At 36.7% G+C, this 17,518-nt stretch overlaps 1 protein-coding gene across 1 annotated transcript in view; it reads right to left on the bottom strand.

Annotated features, from left to right (window-relative positions):
• The window catches only part of DZIP1 (DAZ interacting zinc finger protein 1), a 41,301-nt gene that overhangs the window by 6,971 nt on the left and 16,812 nt on the right, over positions 1–17,518 (bottom strand). The window contains exons 9-18 of the mRNA XM_061361112.1: positions 16,363–16,503; positions 15,151–15,199; positions 13,796–13,852; positions 6,805–6,864; positions 3,773–3,918; positions 3,266–3,461; positions 2,773–2,899; positions 2,531–2,581; positions 1,428–1,630; positions 947–1,077 (exon numbers count right to left, since the gene is read on the bottom strand). Coding sequence (XP_061217096.1) covers positions 947–1,077; positions 1,428–1,630; positions 2,531–2,581; positions 2,773–2,899; positions 3,266–3,461; positions 3,773–3,918; positions 6,805–6,864; positions 13,796–13,852; positions 15,151–15,199; positions 16,363–16,503 — 1,161 coding nt within the window. The remainder of the gene's footprint in view (positions 1–946; positions 1,078–1,427; positions 1,631–2,530; positions 2,582–2,772; positions 2,900–3,265; positions 3,462–3,772; positions 3,919–6,804; positions 6,865–13,795; positions 13,853–15,150; positions 15,200–16,362; positions 16,504–17,518) is intronic.

Raw genomic sequence — 17,518 nt, 5'->3', positions numbered from 1 at the left:
GTCCTTGCTTCCACTTTCTATAAGATTCTTTTTTCATTTGAATTTTCCTCAGCAGCTCCTTATCCACCCAAGGAGGTCTCCTGGCCCTCCTGCTGCACTTCCTTCTAGTTGGGATGCAACACTCCTGAGCTTGTAGCAGGTGATCCTTGATTATCAACCAGGAGTCTTGGGCTCCCCTGCCCTCTAGGGCTATACCCCATGGAACCTTACTAAGCAGGTTCCTGAAGAGGCCAAAGTCTGCTCCCTTGAAGTCCAGGGCAGTGAGCTTGCTGCACACTCTTCTCACTGTCCTGAGGATCTCAAATTCAACCATCTCGTGATCGCTGCATCCAAGGATGCCCTGGAGCGCCACATTTCCAATGAGCCCTTCCCTGTTGGTGAGCACAAAGTCAAGCATGGTACCTCTCCTTGTCAGCTCCTCTGTTACTTGCAGGAGGAAGTTGTCGAGGAACCTCCTGGATTGCTTGTGCTGGGCGGTACCGTCATTCCAACTTCTACATCTTGCCTCCATAGGACAGGTGCTCCAGCCCTCTCAGCATCTTCACAGCCCTCCTCTGGACTCTCTCCAAAAGGTCCACATCCTTCTTACATTGGGGGCCCCACTACCGACTGCAGTAGCGAACGCAGGTGGGGTCTCAGAAGAGGAGATAAAAATGATAGCAATTGTGCCCAAACTTTGTGCTAGCTGTAACAATCCAGAACAGTCATGGTACAAGGTAATAAGCAGTGTAGACGAAGAAGTCACTTGCCACAGCTCACTTGCTAGCCCTTTTCTATATACCACTGCAGACCTGCCTGGAGAAACTATCTAGCTGTAATTCCAAAACAGTATTTTAGAATGAAGTAATTCACTGTTTCAAGATAGTTTCAGCATGAAAAAAAGTAACACACATATATATGTAGCTCAGATATTTAATAAAATAATAATGACTACTAAAAGAGATACCTTCAGTTCTTTCACCTCTTCTTTCTTTATAAACGCCTCTGCCACATTAACCCCTCCAGCTGGTTTGTTCTTATTTCCATGGTTAGAAAGACTCTTTCCAACTTGTTCAGTCAGCTTTTGAATAACTGTTCCTAAAGTTCATAAAAGATATGATAATTTCCATTCACCAGGAAGGAGCTTTACTGTAAACATTCTGGGAATCTTCCACAAAGTAGGAATAAGTAAAAGAAAGCTCTTTGTGGCAAAGATTGTGTCTTTTTCTGCACTTATATAAAACAGCATGATGCACATCTAATTTGAACTTACATCTTTAAGTACTATATTAATATAAACATATAAGCAAAAACAAAGTGTGTACAAATATATACACATTCTAGACTAGTCTGCCTTCATTAAGTTTTCTAACACAGAAATATTACCAGAAAATGGAAAATCATGCACAGCTGTTAGGGCATGCATCTACAAAAGTAGGGAAAAAAACCTTTTGAAGTTTTGGCAGGTGTTTCAGTTTCAGCAATTTCACTTTTCTCTGTCCCATCCATATTGCTTTTGCCAGAAGCCTTCTGAAGAACACTGACTTTGCTGCTTGATGGTTTTGACTGTTTTTGCAGTAATTCTAGTGATACGTAAGACTGTTTAATGTCATCTTCATCTACTTCTTCTTCTGAACTGAATGGTGGAGTTCTATGCAAAAAACAAAACAAAACAAAACATCAAAACAAAACAAACAAAACCCAAGGACTTACTGGGTTTCAGCAACTGCATTGATACATATATATATATACACACACACACACATATACATATGTATACATACACACATATATATATTTATTTAACCTTCCTTTCCAATAACATGCATTTTCCTTAAGTGAAAAAAACAAGAGCTCTAATATATTTTAACTATCCATAAAACCATTAAAAAAAAAAAACCAACACAAAAACCACACTGCTAAGTAAACTCAGAAATTTACCATAAAATGATCTGTTACATAGATGTGACATCTACGCAACTATCTTTTATGAAGTAACAGGTCAATGGATAACAAGTCTTGCCAAGCAAACAAAGACAGGCAAATTGTTTAGCAGGGAGAGCAAAGATAAAAGTCAAGGAATCTGCACCACAGAACATCTGGTATGACTGTGTTAGATGAAAATAATTTAGGAAGTCTTTTTTTCAGTGCAGGAAATAAAAGAGTGACATATCTGAGGTGAGTGGAATTTGAAATACTGTGCTTAATTTTGGTCATAGCAAGAAAATGTCAATAAACAGAAGAAAAAAGGTCACACCAGTCTTTAACTGCTTTTAACAGGGTCAGAAAAAGCATCGGAGAAATAAACTGAAGGAAGTGATACTGCCTGATTTTACTGAATGTTCCTCTCTAGTTCACAACCAAGAAAACATCTGATAAAAGCAGAACAGGCTATCTTTCAGGGATTATAATAACACACTCAAATAGTACTTTAAATATGAAACACGTGGTCCAGAAAGTGGTTATAGTTTTAGCTTAATTAATAATAGCATTTGTGAATATTCAGTCACCAAAAATGTTTTCTTCAAAAATACAAGGGAACAAAACATACGTGTTGCTAGATGTCTTCCTGGCAGCAACACTTCCCAAATGCTTCACGGATCTAAAAATAACAAGACAAGCTGCTTCAAGACTGACAGTCAACTAAGTAAGCATAAAGTTTATACAGAAGTAATATGAATTCTTTGCCCAGTTCTTTCAATATTAGCAGGAAATCGTTACATCAGACAAAAAAACCCAAACCCACAGGATGGATACGTAAGCTATGAGTACTGTGAGAACAGCGTCTCTTACTTGGGTGTAGAGGTATTTTCAGTGATGGCTGGTCTTTGTTCGGGTGGGTGGACAGCAGTTGCAGAGCGTTTTACTTGTTTTCGCGGTGTGGCAGATGAGAAAATTCCCGGTTGATTGTGCTGTTTACCTACAAGAGAAGTTAGCTATTGCATCATTAGAAAGAACGTTTGATTTCTTTCATATTTAATTTCTCAAAGTACAGATGCCTCTGCTGCAGATTATAGTTTTACAAAAAAAGAAGGAAAAAAGGTTTTTTTTTTTTTCTTCAAAGCAGTTCAGAGTTACCATGTATCTTGCCAATGCAGGAGCTAAGATTTCTGCATTTAAACCCAATGTCAAGAACCCTTTAAAGAAAACTGTTTAGTTGGTCATAATTATATAGAATATTTATATGACAATTTATGAAAGCAGCTATATAGAAAAGTTGTTAAGCAAAACCTTAAACAGCAGTTATAAAATGAAAGAGAATGAAAAAGCCAAAACCCATTTTAACCTTCTGAAGGAAGCTGAGGACAGGAAACAGGTCTATTACAAGACAATGATTTCTCTTCAGCCCTAAAGCTGACTTGGCGTTCAAGATGCTCTCGAATTCGGTGAAAGTCAGGCTCCTGCTTCTGTCTGCATTCTCTAGCAGATTCAACAGCGTGCAAAATTTTATTTAAGCGATCACTTGGGATACCACGGACACCCTAAGGAAACAAAATGTAAACAGAGGGGCTATTATTTCTGGCATTTATATCCTAGAATCATATACACTCTTTCGAACTTCAAGTATTACAAAGCTTGGATAAAAATCATGAAAGTTGATAACACTACTTACAGGTGTTGCCATATCCTTCACAGCTGTAATTGACGGCCATCCTCTCAGGTTAATGAATTACACTTAGTTGTAACATGTGGAAATTTAGCTTTGGATTTTATAGGTTGAGGGTTGTGGTACAAGAGTGAAAGACAATAGCAAAAGCAGGACAAAGATTCAAATAACTCAAAATAATCTTACTGCTTTAATTCCCAAAGATTCCAGCTTCTCCTCCAAGGCTTGCTCCAAAAACACTCGTAATTTTTTAGTTAAAGAAGGATCAGTCTTCAAAGCATTTAATAAATACTGGTTACTTCTACTTGTTTTACGATCAACTCTCTCAGTTTCTAAAATAAGAATGGAAAAGTGCACTTAAGAGACACTTGAATAACCTACAGTACATGGGACAATTAAGAACTGCTCTGAAGCATGCATTTTTTGATAAATACCATAGACATACATGTGCACTTTTTGTCTCCATGGAATTGTATTCCTTTTAAAATCTTGGGCTAACTTACAGAAGTCAGCTCACCTGGAATCTATATCTCAGCACCTCATACCACCACAAGTATTCTTTACTTCTCTTGCTACAGGATCACTGTAAAGTTATATGCCTGAATATTAGCAACAAAGATCTTTACTACTAGAACTGTACTTGGTAACTTCTGATAATGAAAGACTATCCTCTGATAACTAAGTTCTCTAAAAGTGTTCTCTCAAATCAAAGCTGAAGTCTAGCAGGAATTAAAACAGGAATATGACAAAGAAGAAAAGCTTTAAACAATTTAATGTTCCCTAATGAGAAACACCTACTGAAACTGGATCTTCAGAAAGTAGTAACACTTTCAAAAGTCTTGGTAAAGACAAAACCTCAGTCTGAGGTTTTCTCCAAAACTCCATCAAGGACAAAGTTCAGTGTCACATTTTCTTCTATGCAGGTCTATGACATCATACATACTTGAAGGCAGACAAAGAAGTTTCTATCTTTTTCCCTTGCTTTAAGCATCAGTAATGACAGAAACTCTTATGCAAGAAATAAAGAATTACCTAGACAGATTCTTTCATTGAAGAATCTTGACATTTAAGTTAGGCTAAGTATTATAAGGTCATACAGGGAAGTAAAGAAGCAGAACATACCCATTTGGAACCTGCCTATAAAGGGTTTCTGGCAAGACAAAATTTTACTGAATGCCACTTATGCCAAGTGAACCAATGATCTGCAGGACTATGGTAGCTGCTTCTGTTTGGCAGTGGTCAGCATATACAACATCCCAAAAAAGTGTACTGTAAACCACACTCCCAACTTCCCCTGAACTGAAAGGTACATCTTGGGCAGGAGTTTGTCTCTTTCAAATATGCCTTACAAGGCAGCAGAGTCATTTGCCAGCCCGCAGACAAAGATGTAAATGAAGAAATAAGCCCATATTGTGACTTTTAAATGTTTTCTTTCAAAACAAACGTGACTTTTTCTGTTTTTAAACAATGGTTGCTTAAAAGGCAGTTCCATTTACTTTTCATTTTTCTGTGAGGGAAAGATAAGCACCAGGAAGAGGACCCCAAAAAGCCTCAAGATACACAAATGGTATATTAGGTTACTGTGCAGGATTGGCTTCGATGAATCTTGGAAAGAAGTATAGGTACTGAAAAGTGTGCGACAGTCCAGCTACCATACCAATAGATCTGTGTTAAAGAGGTGGGATGAAAAGTGGTTTGAAAGTTGAGTCCTAGAAGAGGCAAACTGCTGGCTGGTGAGGAAACAGAGATCTATCAGACAATCCCCAGTCAGGAAAAGGTGCATTATGTAGTATGAAAAACTCCCAGAAAGCCAGACAGGAGACATTATAAAACTGAATGCTTCAAGGAGCCTTCTGAAAATCCCATCCCTCTCAGATGTTAATCCTTACAATAAAATAGATCTAAAATAATTTTAAAATTCCTAATTGCTACCTAGTAATATGTGTAACAAGACTATCCAGCATTATCCTTATTAACGAAAATATTCTTTCTTGCTAATTAAGCCAAATCCTCTTTGCCAGAGCCAACTAGTTACGGATCTATTTTCTCCCTCATTCTTGGGTTTCTTAAAAAACAAACCCTAAATGCTAGATCTAACAACTTTGAAGAAAAGGGACCCTAAGTCTGGATCACTGTCTCAGCTCCTACGTATTTCTATGAAATAATGTACCAAGTCAAGAATTTTCACACTCTCCCTTACAAATGGCTGTCACCGAAAACAAAAAAATCTGGGTCCATCTTTTCAAACCGCATTCTTTCCTTCCCTCTTTAGTACTGCAGGCCATGCCTTTAGGCACAGCAGAAGAATCAAAGACAATCCATCAAGAGAGATGATGGCAAGCAAGAGAAGTAGCAGAAAGAATGGCAAATATGTGGGCAGTCTTTATTTCAGATTGTTCAAGAGTCAATGGATTTTCCCTGGGGAAACCTCTCAGTGACGCACAGATGTATTCAAATAATAATTCTGCTTTCAAAACAGCATAATCCCTTAAAAATTTAAACTCATTGGCTATAAGGTTCAAGACTCATTTTGATTTTTGCACACAGTACAGATTATTATCCTATTCAGGTATTTGGTGTTTCACATAAAGTACTATTAGCCTTCTTCAAGAGAAGAATACCATGAAGGACGAATCAATGCTTTCTGTTCTGTCACTGTAAATGTGGCCTTGTCCAAGTTTTCCTCAGATGAAGCAAAAGAACAGCTGCCAACACTGGGCTACATCATTTGATTTGGAATTGCACAACTCTGGCTGGATCTGTGGCTGCTTAGAGGTAGGTGTAACTTAGATTACTTGCAAAGGTCTCTTTGGTGTGTTTGTGAAAGTAGGCAGGTTCAACCTCCACCACCAACTTCCTTCTTTTATCTGAACTCTTTACCCTCTTATGCAGAGTTTGAAAAAGAAGTGAGCACCCACTGCAATAGCATCAGCATCAAACATTTTTGCTCTGCTTAGCCCAAGTGCCTTTAGACATATGGAATACGCCTGCTTTAAAAAGTTTGCCAGATTTTCACAAAAACATTGAATTTGGATAAGGAAACTGTAATATTTACAAGCATAAATAGCAAACAGGAGACTGACACAAACAAGGAATGTTCCCACCCAAATCACATAAGCATGCTGAAATACAATGAAAACCACCACAGGTATCAAATATTTCCTTTTTTATTTCCAAGAAACACATGCCACTGTATTTTTTGCTGAATCAACCATTACCTTTTTCCTCTTCTGAAAGCTCCTCTATGGGTTCCAGCATATGTACCAAGGGTGCCTGCTCTAATAATAAGGAAGAACAGGAACACCAGACAAACAGGACAGAAAAAGGTCAAGGTCCAGAGTGGGAAAGGCAAAAAAAAAAAAAGATGCTGATGTCAACTTTCCTGATTGCTGACAACCTGCTGAACAATCACAAACCTCATGCATCATGACCTCTCACTGCCTTGGTGGTACACTTTTGTAGAGAAGACCCTAATACAATGGTCACTTCAGGAGTGATCCAGTTGCCCAAGCATGTGTGTCTATTGCCATCAGAGTTTCAAACCATCAGCACAGGGCTGGCTGATACCTCAGCACAATTATAGCGAACCCCATGCCCTTCTGGGATGGCACCCAAAGGCCAGGTGGGATGTTTTTAGGCATCTATAATGACAAGACCACCTAGAATTAAGTAAATTAACATTATCATTCATTTCCCATAAGAATAATTTTAATTTTACAATTTATTGTAAAATATTGTTCTGTGCAGTTTGATACCAAAAGTTCACAAAGGCAAGTGAAATGGACAGGCACAGAAAACCTCAAAAACATATGGGAAAAATGTTAACTTATTTTTCTGCGGAATTATTAAGTACTGAATTTGTCCATGCAAAACGTAAGGAAATTTCACATATATATATTTATGATAACTCCCAGTAAAACCAATTTAAAAACTCTTTTTGATCACTCCAGTATAGTAAGAGTCAGTATTACCATGTGCTTTAAAAGAAATCATGAAATGTCCTCTGCTGAAAACAGCTTCCTAAACACATTCAAATTATCATTCCATAGGCTGTCAGGTACAAAGTACTGCTGTACTTAAGTACACTTTAAAATACACTCTGTAGACTTCAGATATAAGAGATGCATGAAAATGCTTATATGTAGATTAATAAAAAAACATTTTTAAAAAATGTTAATATTCACCTTCCATAAATTAATTTATTTAAATGAAAACTAGAAATTGAGTTTCCTCTAGGGTTTATGACAAAGCCAGAGATGTCCAGACTACACTTAGAACATTCAACTAATGGCAGTATAGAAGAATACAATTTACTGGCCAGTATTTTGGCCAGGTGTTGTGTTTTTTTTTTGCCTCGGCCTTCACAAGAAACCTCAGGTACTATAAATGGTCATTACACTCCATGGGGAGAATGGAAGGAAGTGACACTGCAGTAAAGTTGGCTGCTTTTCAGTACTTCTTGTATAATGAGGTACAAACATAGATGCACTGTGATGGGTAATCACAGTGAAATGAGCACTTGGAACTAAGTGACACAGTCACATCTCCAAATTATTCTCCTTCTAAAGAGGACTAAAACTGGTGGTGTAAATGTTTAGGTATGGTAGCTGCTCTCTCCATGCTTTCCATACTTGCAGCTATATTCAGCCTCTCACCTGCTTTTCCAAGCAGGTAACCAGACCTCAGATTTGCTCCCACATAACTTGTACTACATAAAAAGTTCTTAAAAAAAAAAAAAAAAAGCTTCAAGATGCAAATGTCAATATATTTTACAAAAAAAACTGAGAAAAAAATAGGCTTCCAGTCTTTCAGACTCTAAGGCTGTCAAATTTAACAGTGGTCAAAGCTTTTCTGGGCACTTGAACGTGATCCTCCACACTACTGTTACTGCCACACTGTTGCCCTGCACCAACTAACATAAAACAGTGTTCGTGCACAGTTTGGGATCGTTCCCAAAAGCCTACAGTGAGCCTGTTTTGGAGGACAGAGCCTGAAGCACAGATGAAATTTTGCAAGATTTAATTCAGCTGATGGGCATTGAGGCCTCTGAGTTTCTTGGCTGGACATACTAGATAGTAAGCCAGTTGCTGTATAATTGGATTCAATCTATACTTGCTTTACCTGTACTTCACTCAAATGCAATCTGCTTAAAGGTGCTGACTCATCTCTGCACAAGCCCTTTTCTGGTAACTTGAAAAGAAAAGCTCAGTCCTCAGAACTCAGACCTGAAAAGAGTCTGCTGATCTGGCAAAAAAGGTACTTGCTTCTTTTCTTCAGTATACTAGAAACAGAGGAAGTTAAAGATCAGAACAGTTGCAAGAGCAAACCCAAAATGTATTACTGTAATGTGTAACACTGTTGTTCACGGCATGATGACAGAGGAGGTTGAATGCTAAGACATGGGGAAGTGCAGTATTTGAAAACATCAACTCCTCCAACATAAGCAGGCTTTTTCTTTCTCTTAAACATATTCTAAGAGATATTTATTAAACATCATATTGGAATCAAATCTAAAACAATGCTGCTGATACAGACTGAAATCCTAACTACTTTTAATTATTGTGAACTCCAGTTCATCCAACCTTTTTTTGCCCAAAATCTCTCCAAGCCACAATCCAATGCTAGCCTTAAACAAGTAATCACTATAACTTCTGATTTAAAAGCCAGTTACCATCCTGCCAATTATCAGCCCTAAACCTAGTTCAGCTGACCTGAGCAGATGCTGCTCTACATCAGCATCTTCAACATCAGATCTAGCTGGTCAGGATCTTACTCCTACCTTTCATCCCAGCCCAAGTGTTGAACCCAGACAGACTACTTACCTTCTTTTCAGACTCACACCTAGAAATAAATTAGTTGTTCCTAGTTACCTCTTAGTTCCCCACTCCAGCTGAACAGCCATACTGTGTCCTTGCCTTACTGGAAGCGGATCCCAGGAGGCTAAAGCAAGGCAGAAGGCATGTTGTTCAAAGCAGGTCACCTGCTTTGGACTACTAGGGTACTGGCAGAATTGGAGAGTACATCAGTCTTGCAGTTCAGATTCAACCTCAATTATACTTTTTTCATTGACACAGTGTGATTCCTGGCTCTCATCTCCACCCCTTTCTTGGCTATAAAATAGAGATAAATTCCAACTTTATAATTAAACCAGTCAGGTTCTACTGATACTTAGCTTAATTGATCCTTCTTAACTTGATCATAACTCTCTTTTCCAATCAATACCTATTTAAACCTATTCCTAATACAAGCTCAGTGATCCCTGTAAAACTCTTGTCTCAGCAGTAACAAGATGTCTCTGGCTGATACTAGCCCTTTGCAGATCCTACCATAAACCAACAACTTCTGCTGGCATGGACCACCTTAACTCCAAAGCTAATTCAGTACATCTTCCTCAGCAGTCCCACACCTGACCCTAACCAAACAACATTATTACTAAATTCTCTATCTAGCCCAGTCACAAATTCTAGACACATCCTCCATGAACGTCATTAGGCAGCGTCAGTCCCAAACCTACCCCTACATTTATCCTCAGAAGAATAGTTCCTGTCAGCCTCAGGCCTGAATCTAACTAAATGTCTGCCTTCAACGTCAGTCTTTATGCAGGCTGGATGTACTCTTATCTCACTGGCCTGAATCAAGACTTATTAATACTAGCCATAATTAAGGCCAGCAACCTTAAAATGACCTCCACAATGATGTCTGTCATCCCACATCTTTCAGAATATCTCTTCTGCCAGCTAATATACGTGGAGAGATAGAAAAGATGTATCAAAAGTCTTAATTTCTTCAGCGGATAATTAATTACACTACTGAAAAATTATGTACCTGGCATACTTTGACAAATCATTTAATATCTGTTTTAAAAACTATTTGAAGACAATTTCCATGCAGGTGGGGTAGGGAAATATATTTACCAATAATAAGGAGTTCAAGCTGTGTATATTTCAAGCATATCATACATTAATTGTCTGTTCTTATCTACTCATTTAATTAAAAAAACCCACCAATATTCTGATCATACTACTGGAAAAAATAGTCTTCTGGCCAGCATTTAAAGGAGAAATGCTGTTTATTTCCTCTAAAATATTAAATGCTAAATAACTTCTACCCTGAACAAAAGTGTAACAATTACCTATAGCGGAGTATCACCTACAGTAAGTACTTTGCACTTGCAGTATGAAAACCCAGGATAAAATGTAGAACTTCTCTGCTGTAAATTGCTGCACTTCTTAAAAGATGTAAGGAATGTAAGCCATGGTTATAGTCATGATACACTCTTTTAATTTATACTCAAATTTCACAACCAAAGAGCTGCCAGACTTCATTTGTGATACCTATAATTTTGACCATCGTATTTGTATCAACACACTTCATATATTTTTCTCCTAACTAATCAATAGGAAGCTATATACTGCACACAGGCAGCATAAGTATTATTTTTAAACCAATATTCTTAAATATTATAAATTTTTGACACTTACCTGAGGCCTCTAAGTTAGGAGCCTAGTCATCTCAGGCTCCTACAGTCAACGAAGAGACACAGGCAAAGAGCAATTCAGATCTTAGTTCAGCTGAACCAAACTCTGAAGGTGCCCCTTTTCTCTGTTAACTGTCTAGCAAAGCTACTTTGCCTAAATTTTCCTCAGATGCTTCAGCTATGTCCCTAATGTCAACTGAGCCTTAGTTTACATCATGTTTAAAGACTGAGAGATAGGTTTTAATCAACAATCTAATTAATGTATTTGTTTTTTAATTACTGTCTTCAGCATTCTACCTGATATTATTGACCTAAAAAAGATTAAATATTGAACAAGTATCAACATTTCAATGTAGGAGGCAAAGCCTGATTTTAAAATATGACTTTTTAAAATAAAAAATCATAATAATCTGTTGCCTTTTTGTGAGTTTGAAGGAATCTTTAAGGCTAAGACTTCAGTTGTATCTGCACAAAACCCTACAGCTAGCTCAGAAATAGAAGAATTGCCAGCCAGGATGGCATTCAGGGCACACTATTAGCTCCTGCAAGAAATCAGGAATGTTAATACAAAAGCACCAGGCTAACACAGTTATTGCACTACTTTACACCTAGGATACCTCATTTGTAACTTAGGTTATCTTTCCTTTACATAGATTTAAGATGTGCAGAGTGAATACAAAATCTTCCAAGCAACTTCAAGAAGTGTACTGAAGTTTACATTGGAGAGTCTTTTTCCAGGATTAATTTTCTTTCAAGAAGAAAAAGATAAGGAAGATATTGCATATACAGGCAATTGCTTTGTAGGAAAACTACAGCTCTCGTGATTCCAGAGATGCTCTGTGCTAAATAAATTTGTGAAAGTTATGAGTGAGTGCTTTTATTTTGATAATGGCACAAAATGCAGCCATGAGTCATAATTCAGTATGTAATTCAATCCCTTGAGGAGCCCTGAAAATTTTGTGGAAGACACTATAGCCTTTGCTAACCTCTGTATCTAGAAATTAGGCAGGGTAAGTTTAAAAAACTCCAGAAGGGAAGAAAGGGGACAGACAGAGAGACCTGCAGAGATAAACAAAATAATCATCAGCAAAGGAAACTGAAGGAAACACCTTCATTAAGGTTTCATAATAAACTGATAGTGAATCTTTTGTGTATCAATGCCAGGAACAGCCTTGTCTATCTTAGTAAGTTTCAGAAGGTGTCACAAACTTCCTATTTGGAACAGCAAGAAATCAGGAAGATCTGATGCCCTGATTAAAATTGTCAGAGTACAGAAAATAGTAAAGTTCAGAGAACTGTCTTCCTCCTCAGTACAAATGAAAGTAAATGCACTAAGAAAGCAATGCTTTACAAATTTGCTGTGTAAGCCCTTAGCAGCAACACTCTTCATAAAACTTGTTTCTTAAATTCAGGGCAATAGCTAAGCTACCTGCCCTGAGATCTCTTAGCAAGAGCCAGCACTACTGTGTTGGTGCAGTGAAGCTGGTTTGAATGAAAAAGAATGAGATTATTAAAAATACTTTTGCTCATAATCTATTCTTAAATATATTATTACTTTTCTCCAAAAAACATTTCATCTATACATTTTCACATAAAAAGCTTCACGCAGTGAACTGCTAACCTTGTATATGTTAGAAAGAAATCTCTGTATTATTTAAAAGATGCTACCATATAATAATCTGTTTTCCTTCATTTAATAATTCTCGTCATTACAAATATTTTTAAATCAACACTTCATATTCATGATTTTCATTCCTTAATGAAGTTATATTGAAAGCTTCTGTTGTATACTGTCCTTCTCCCCATATGCCTTTTCAGAATTTTGCATTTGTTGTACAAGATAAATTCTGTACATTTTTCTTACACAAATTCCATTTTCTCTCCCTATGACAGGTTTTAAAACTACGAGATATAATGATTAAAAACTTAATTGTAATTCAGTAATTCAAATTATTAAACTGGTTTGTAACATTTAAGTACTTTACTTGCTCAAAAGGTCATTTTTCATTACTTTTCTACTTAAAATGCAAATAATTAACTGATTGCAGAATATTGGTATGGTAACAATACTCTCCATTAATTTGCATACTGAGAAAGAAAGAAAACTATTTTCACAAGGTACAAAACAACGCAAATGGAAGTTCATCCCTTTCCCCCAATTCTAAACACTATCACAACACCTCAAGTTTAAATAAATAATGATCTATATTTAACTACAGATATACTCTGGAAAAACTATCTACACAGGATGGCTGTCTATTCTGACTCCTTTATTTTTCCTCCTTGCCATTAGACCTCATATAAGAAAAATACACTATTTCAGAACTTAAAACCAAACATCTCCACATATTTCCCTACATAAAACCCAGTACACATATATACCTATATAGTATATGCATATACCAGATAAGCAAATTTTCTGTAAGAAAATGACATTTCATTTCCTCAATTAGTTTTATTTACCTTAAAGTGCTTCAACACTATACACGTGCTAGGAAATGTTCTCAAATTATTTTCTTTTGGTTTTCATTTACTCTTTTTTAACAGTACATGTTTACAATTACTTGACAGTAATTCTCAGTGCTGACACAGACATACAGCAAAGCAATTCCAAATATGTTCTTTCAATGTAACTAACTACTCTTACAGTTACGATTCAACAAGCAACACATTTGAGAAGATAGAGGGTTACATTTGAAAATACTGGATCTGGAACTATCAAAAAGCCTTACCATGCATCAGTTGTAGACTTGGTTTAGATTCTTGAAGATGCTCTACAGTAGTGTTCACTAAAATTGCATAAGAGTAAAAAAAAAAATAAATATTATAGTAAGCAATAATACACATATATAGAGATTCTAAAACATAGCAATATTTAATCACATTTATAAATCATTTAAATTTTTGCTTTAATGGAGAAAAATTAAACAAATCATTTAGAAAGTAAAAAATGGTCCTTCACAACATAAAAGTATGTCTTTATAGATGTTTAATGTTTTTAATACTTCTAGAATCAGGAAAAGAAACTAGTAACTATATCATCAGTGAAGTGGAATGTGACCATCTCTTTGGTCATGTCTGTATGCTGTCTTTATGTCTCAGGGAAGAAGTCTTGGCCCAAAGCTACTTAGTTAAGTCTAGCCTAATCAAGGCTTATATTCCCCAAAGAGGATCTACTGCACAAAGCCTATATATAGCCTATATATATCTCATGTATGGAGTGTAGCCTTGGAGAGAATCATCGCTTCAATTCTACACTCCTCAGATAAGCTTGGGGCCTACAAGCAAAGTCACTTGTGTGCCACGGTCTTATACTTGTCTGTCCTTTAGTGTGGCTGGATATCACAAGCTCTAGCTGAAAATGTGTACAGCCTTACTGTTACTACATTCTCCTCAAACCAACCTACTCCCTGCTGCTAGATTCAGTTCAAACCAACGCCTTGCCAGTAAAGCAAGATGGTTTCCAAACCGGGATCAGAATTAATTCAGATGTCATCATCTACTGCAGTAAACTTGTTTCAAGTCATGCAACTGCAGCATCACCTATATGGATGTTTGTGGTGCAGGACTACATAGTAAAACACTATTACAAGGTTTAGTTACTTGTAAGACTTCAGATGTTAAAGCACCTCACAGACGAAAATGACAGAGTTCTTAAAATTCTTTGATCTGTATCCTAAATGAAAAGCTATTATTTTTTCTTCTCTTCCAGTATTTTGGCTTTTGTGAGTTCAGCAGCCAAAGGATAGTCAAGCATGCCAAAACAATTAAAATTACACTTCATAAAGCAAAGCCTAAAGTTGCTTACATAATACAAAATACAGTTGCTGCATTTCACATCTCTTCACTATTCGAGCAATCATCTTTCTACATTATGATGCCTTACAGATGCAAAACATGAACTTTGCAAATCATGACATGAAAAGGGGTAAGTACCCTGTGAAACACAAATTGCCAGTCATGATTTGATTTCAATATTTAGTGAGTAAAGTTGATGTCTCTATGTTTTAATGAATTGTAACATTTGTTTCAGCCAAGCTGCTGAAATCAGAAATAAAATCTGATTTTTCTTGCAGTTTGTACTTACCTTCATATGATTTAATGTTTCCAACTGATCTTGTGGACAATTCTTTAATCTAGAATAGGGAAGACAGATAAATTAATAGTTACAAATGTAAATGATCAGTATCCAAAAAATGAACATTTAGTACAAAATACCTAGTTTCAGTACTATTCCATAACAGAAATTATTGTTTATGATTTGTAGAGAAAAGTACTACTTTTATGGAACACTGTTCTACTGCTTAATGTGTATTTCATTCATGCTTAATGACTGATGAAGACTTATTTCTGTTTGTTGTCTTATATGGACTTATGCTTTCTGTGCCCTGTTTTTCACAAACTACAAAATGAAATGAAAGCAGGCTTATAGACCACTTCAGCACTCATAGCTTCAGTACTTTCTGCTTAAGCAATTCATGTTCAATTTTGCAAGCCCAGCTCCACTGCAGGGAAACACTTAATTACACATTTATTTGAAATGTATGAACAGTTCTCCAGTCTGCTCTACTGTTCTGTCCATTTGACACCCAAGACATGCACTGAATGAAACTGAGTGTAGAGGAAACTATCTGGCTGTAATTCAGTCTAAAGAAAATAGTAAATTGTGAATCCACTACAAGCAAATCATTGAGTTGCAAATCATGGAGCATGTCCAAAGACCAAGGCAGCTGATGTAGGGTCTAGAGAGCAAGTTTTAAGAGAAGCAACTGAGGGAACTGGGGTTGTTTAGTTCAGGGGAGACCTTATTGCTCTCTGCAACTATCTGAAAGGAGGCTGTAGTGAGATGAGTGCTGGCCTCTTCTCACAAGTAACAAGCCACAGGACAAGAAGAAATGACCTCAAGTTGAGCCAAGGGACCTTTAGGTTGGATATCAGGAAAAATTTCTTCATTGAAAGTGCTGTCAAGCATTGGAACAGGCTGCCACAGAAAGTGGTGGAGTCCCCATCCCTGGAGATATTTAAAAGACACTTAGATGTGGTGCTTTGGGACACAGTTTAGTGGTGGACTTGGCAGTGCTAGGTTTATGATTGGACTCCATGATCTTAAGGGTCTTTACCAATCTAAGCAGTTCTATGTGTAAAACAATGTTCTGCACTTCAGTTCCCCAAACAGAAGTCCAAGCCATACAGATACACAGTCAATATGCAACCAGAGATATATCAAAGACCAAATGCCAGTAAAATGTTTCTCTGTGCTCTATGCTCTCTGAAACACCAAATGCTTCACGAAACGGACCTGCTTCTTCTGAGTAATAATCAGATCATTCTGCTCCTGAAGCCTCTGCCCCAACTCTTCTATCCTCCTCTTGTAAAAGGCATTATTTTTATTCAGGTCTTCTCTCACTGATAATTTAAGTTTCTCAATCTGTGACAGCAGCTAAAAAGTAATCAAAAGAAAAGTAACTTCATATTATTATAGAAAATATTTTAATACTAAACAGTTTAAACAAGCAAATGTCATGCTTAAATATTTCTAACTTTTCCTTTTCTTTTTTCTATTTTTTCTTTTCCAGAAAAACCTTAATGTCTCCTGTGATTTCATTGGGATTTGCATATTTTACAGCTGTCAGGATCACTTTTTATTTACACAAGGAAGGCTACCTAAATCTCAATAAAAAGAAAGGGACATGCATACACATTGCTGAGATTGCCTAAAAATAAGATTGCAGGAAAAAGCTTACAACTCTACAAAAATACTTGGTTATAAATACTATCAAATAATGTAATCAAATAAGGAGATGAGATCTGAATTTGATTGAAAAACCCATTAGCTCTGAATGGAGAAAAAAGGGAACAATATGTTTTAAGTGCACCATCCCAAAAGTAATACTTACATTACTCCTCCCTTATTCTATTCTTGCATTGTATGTGGGTGTATCATTAACTACATCCTTTTGGGGGAATGTTCCATGGTTCCTCCCCACTGCTTTCTTGCCAGAGGAGGAGAAGCATTGGTCAGACCACTATGATCTGCTCAGCTCTTACATGCTCACGCAGATGAAAGGAAAATGAAAGGAAAAGAAGCAAGAGAAACAAAGCTGGAAAGAGATTAAAAAGAAATGCAGACATAAAAAAAATCTGAGGAATAAAGCTCTGTATAGTAAAATACATAAACTGATGCAAAATAAAATGTCATGGTGTTTTTTCCTGGAAAAGCTGAACAGATTCTGCATTAGAAAGCTACAACTAAAAAAGCAGCAGAGAAGTGACAGAAGAAAAAAAAAAGAGACATACGGTATAGGTACATGGCAGCAGAAGGTACAGGGCAGATGAAAGCTACATGTTGGCAAGTTATATCTAACTTTCCAGCATATCCATGTAACACAGAAAACACTGTATAATGACACAGTCCTTGAAGAACTAATTGTAAGCTCTTCAGAAGAGCGATAACA

Source organism: Neopsephotus bourkii, unplaced genomic scaffold, assembly GCF_033783945.1.
Source record: "Neopsephotus bourkii isolate Nb327-2 ecotype Australia unplaced genomic scaffold, CSIRO-AGI_Nbou_v1 NB_1052, whole genome shotgun sequence".
Lineage (NCBI taxonomy): Eukaryota > Metazoa > Chordata > Aves > Psittaciformes > Psittacidae > Neopsephotus > Neopsephotus bourkii.
The sequence above is the reverse complement of the archived record's forward strand: the minus strand, read 5'-3'. Positions and strand labels throughout refer to the sequence as shown.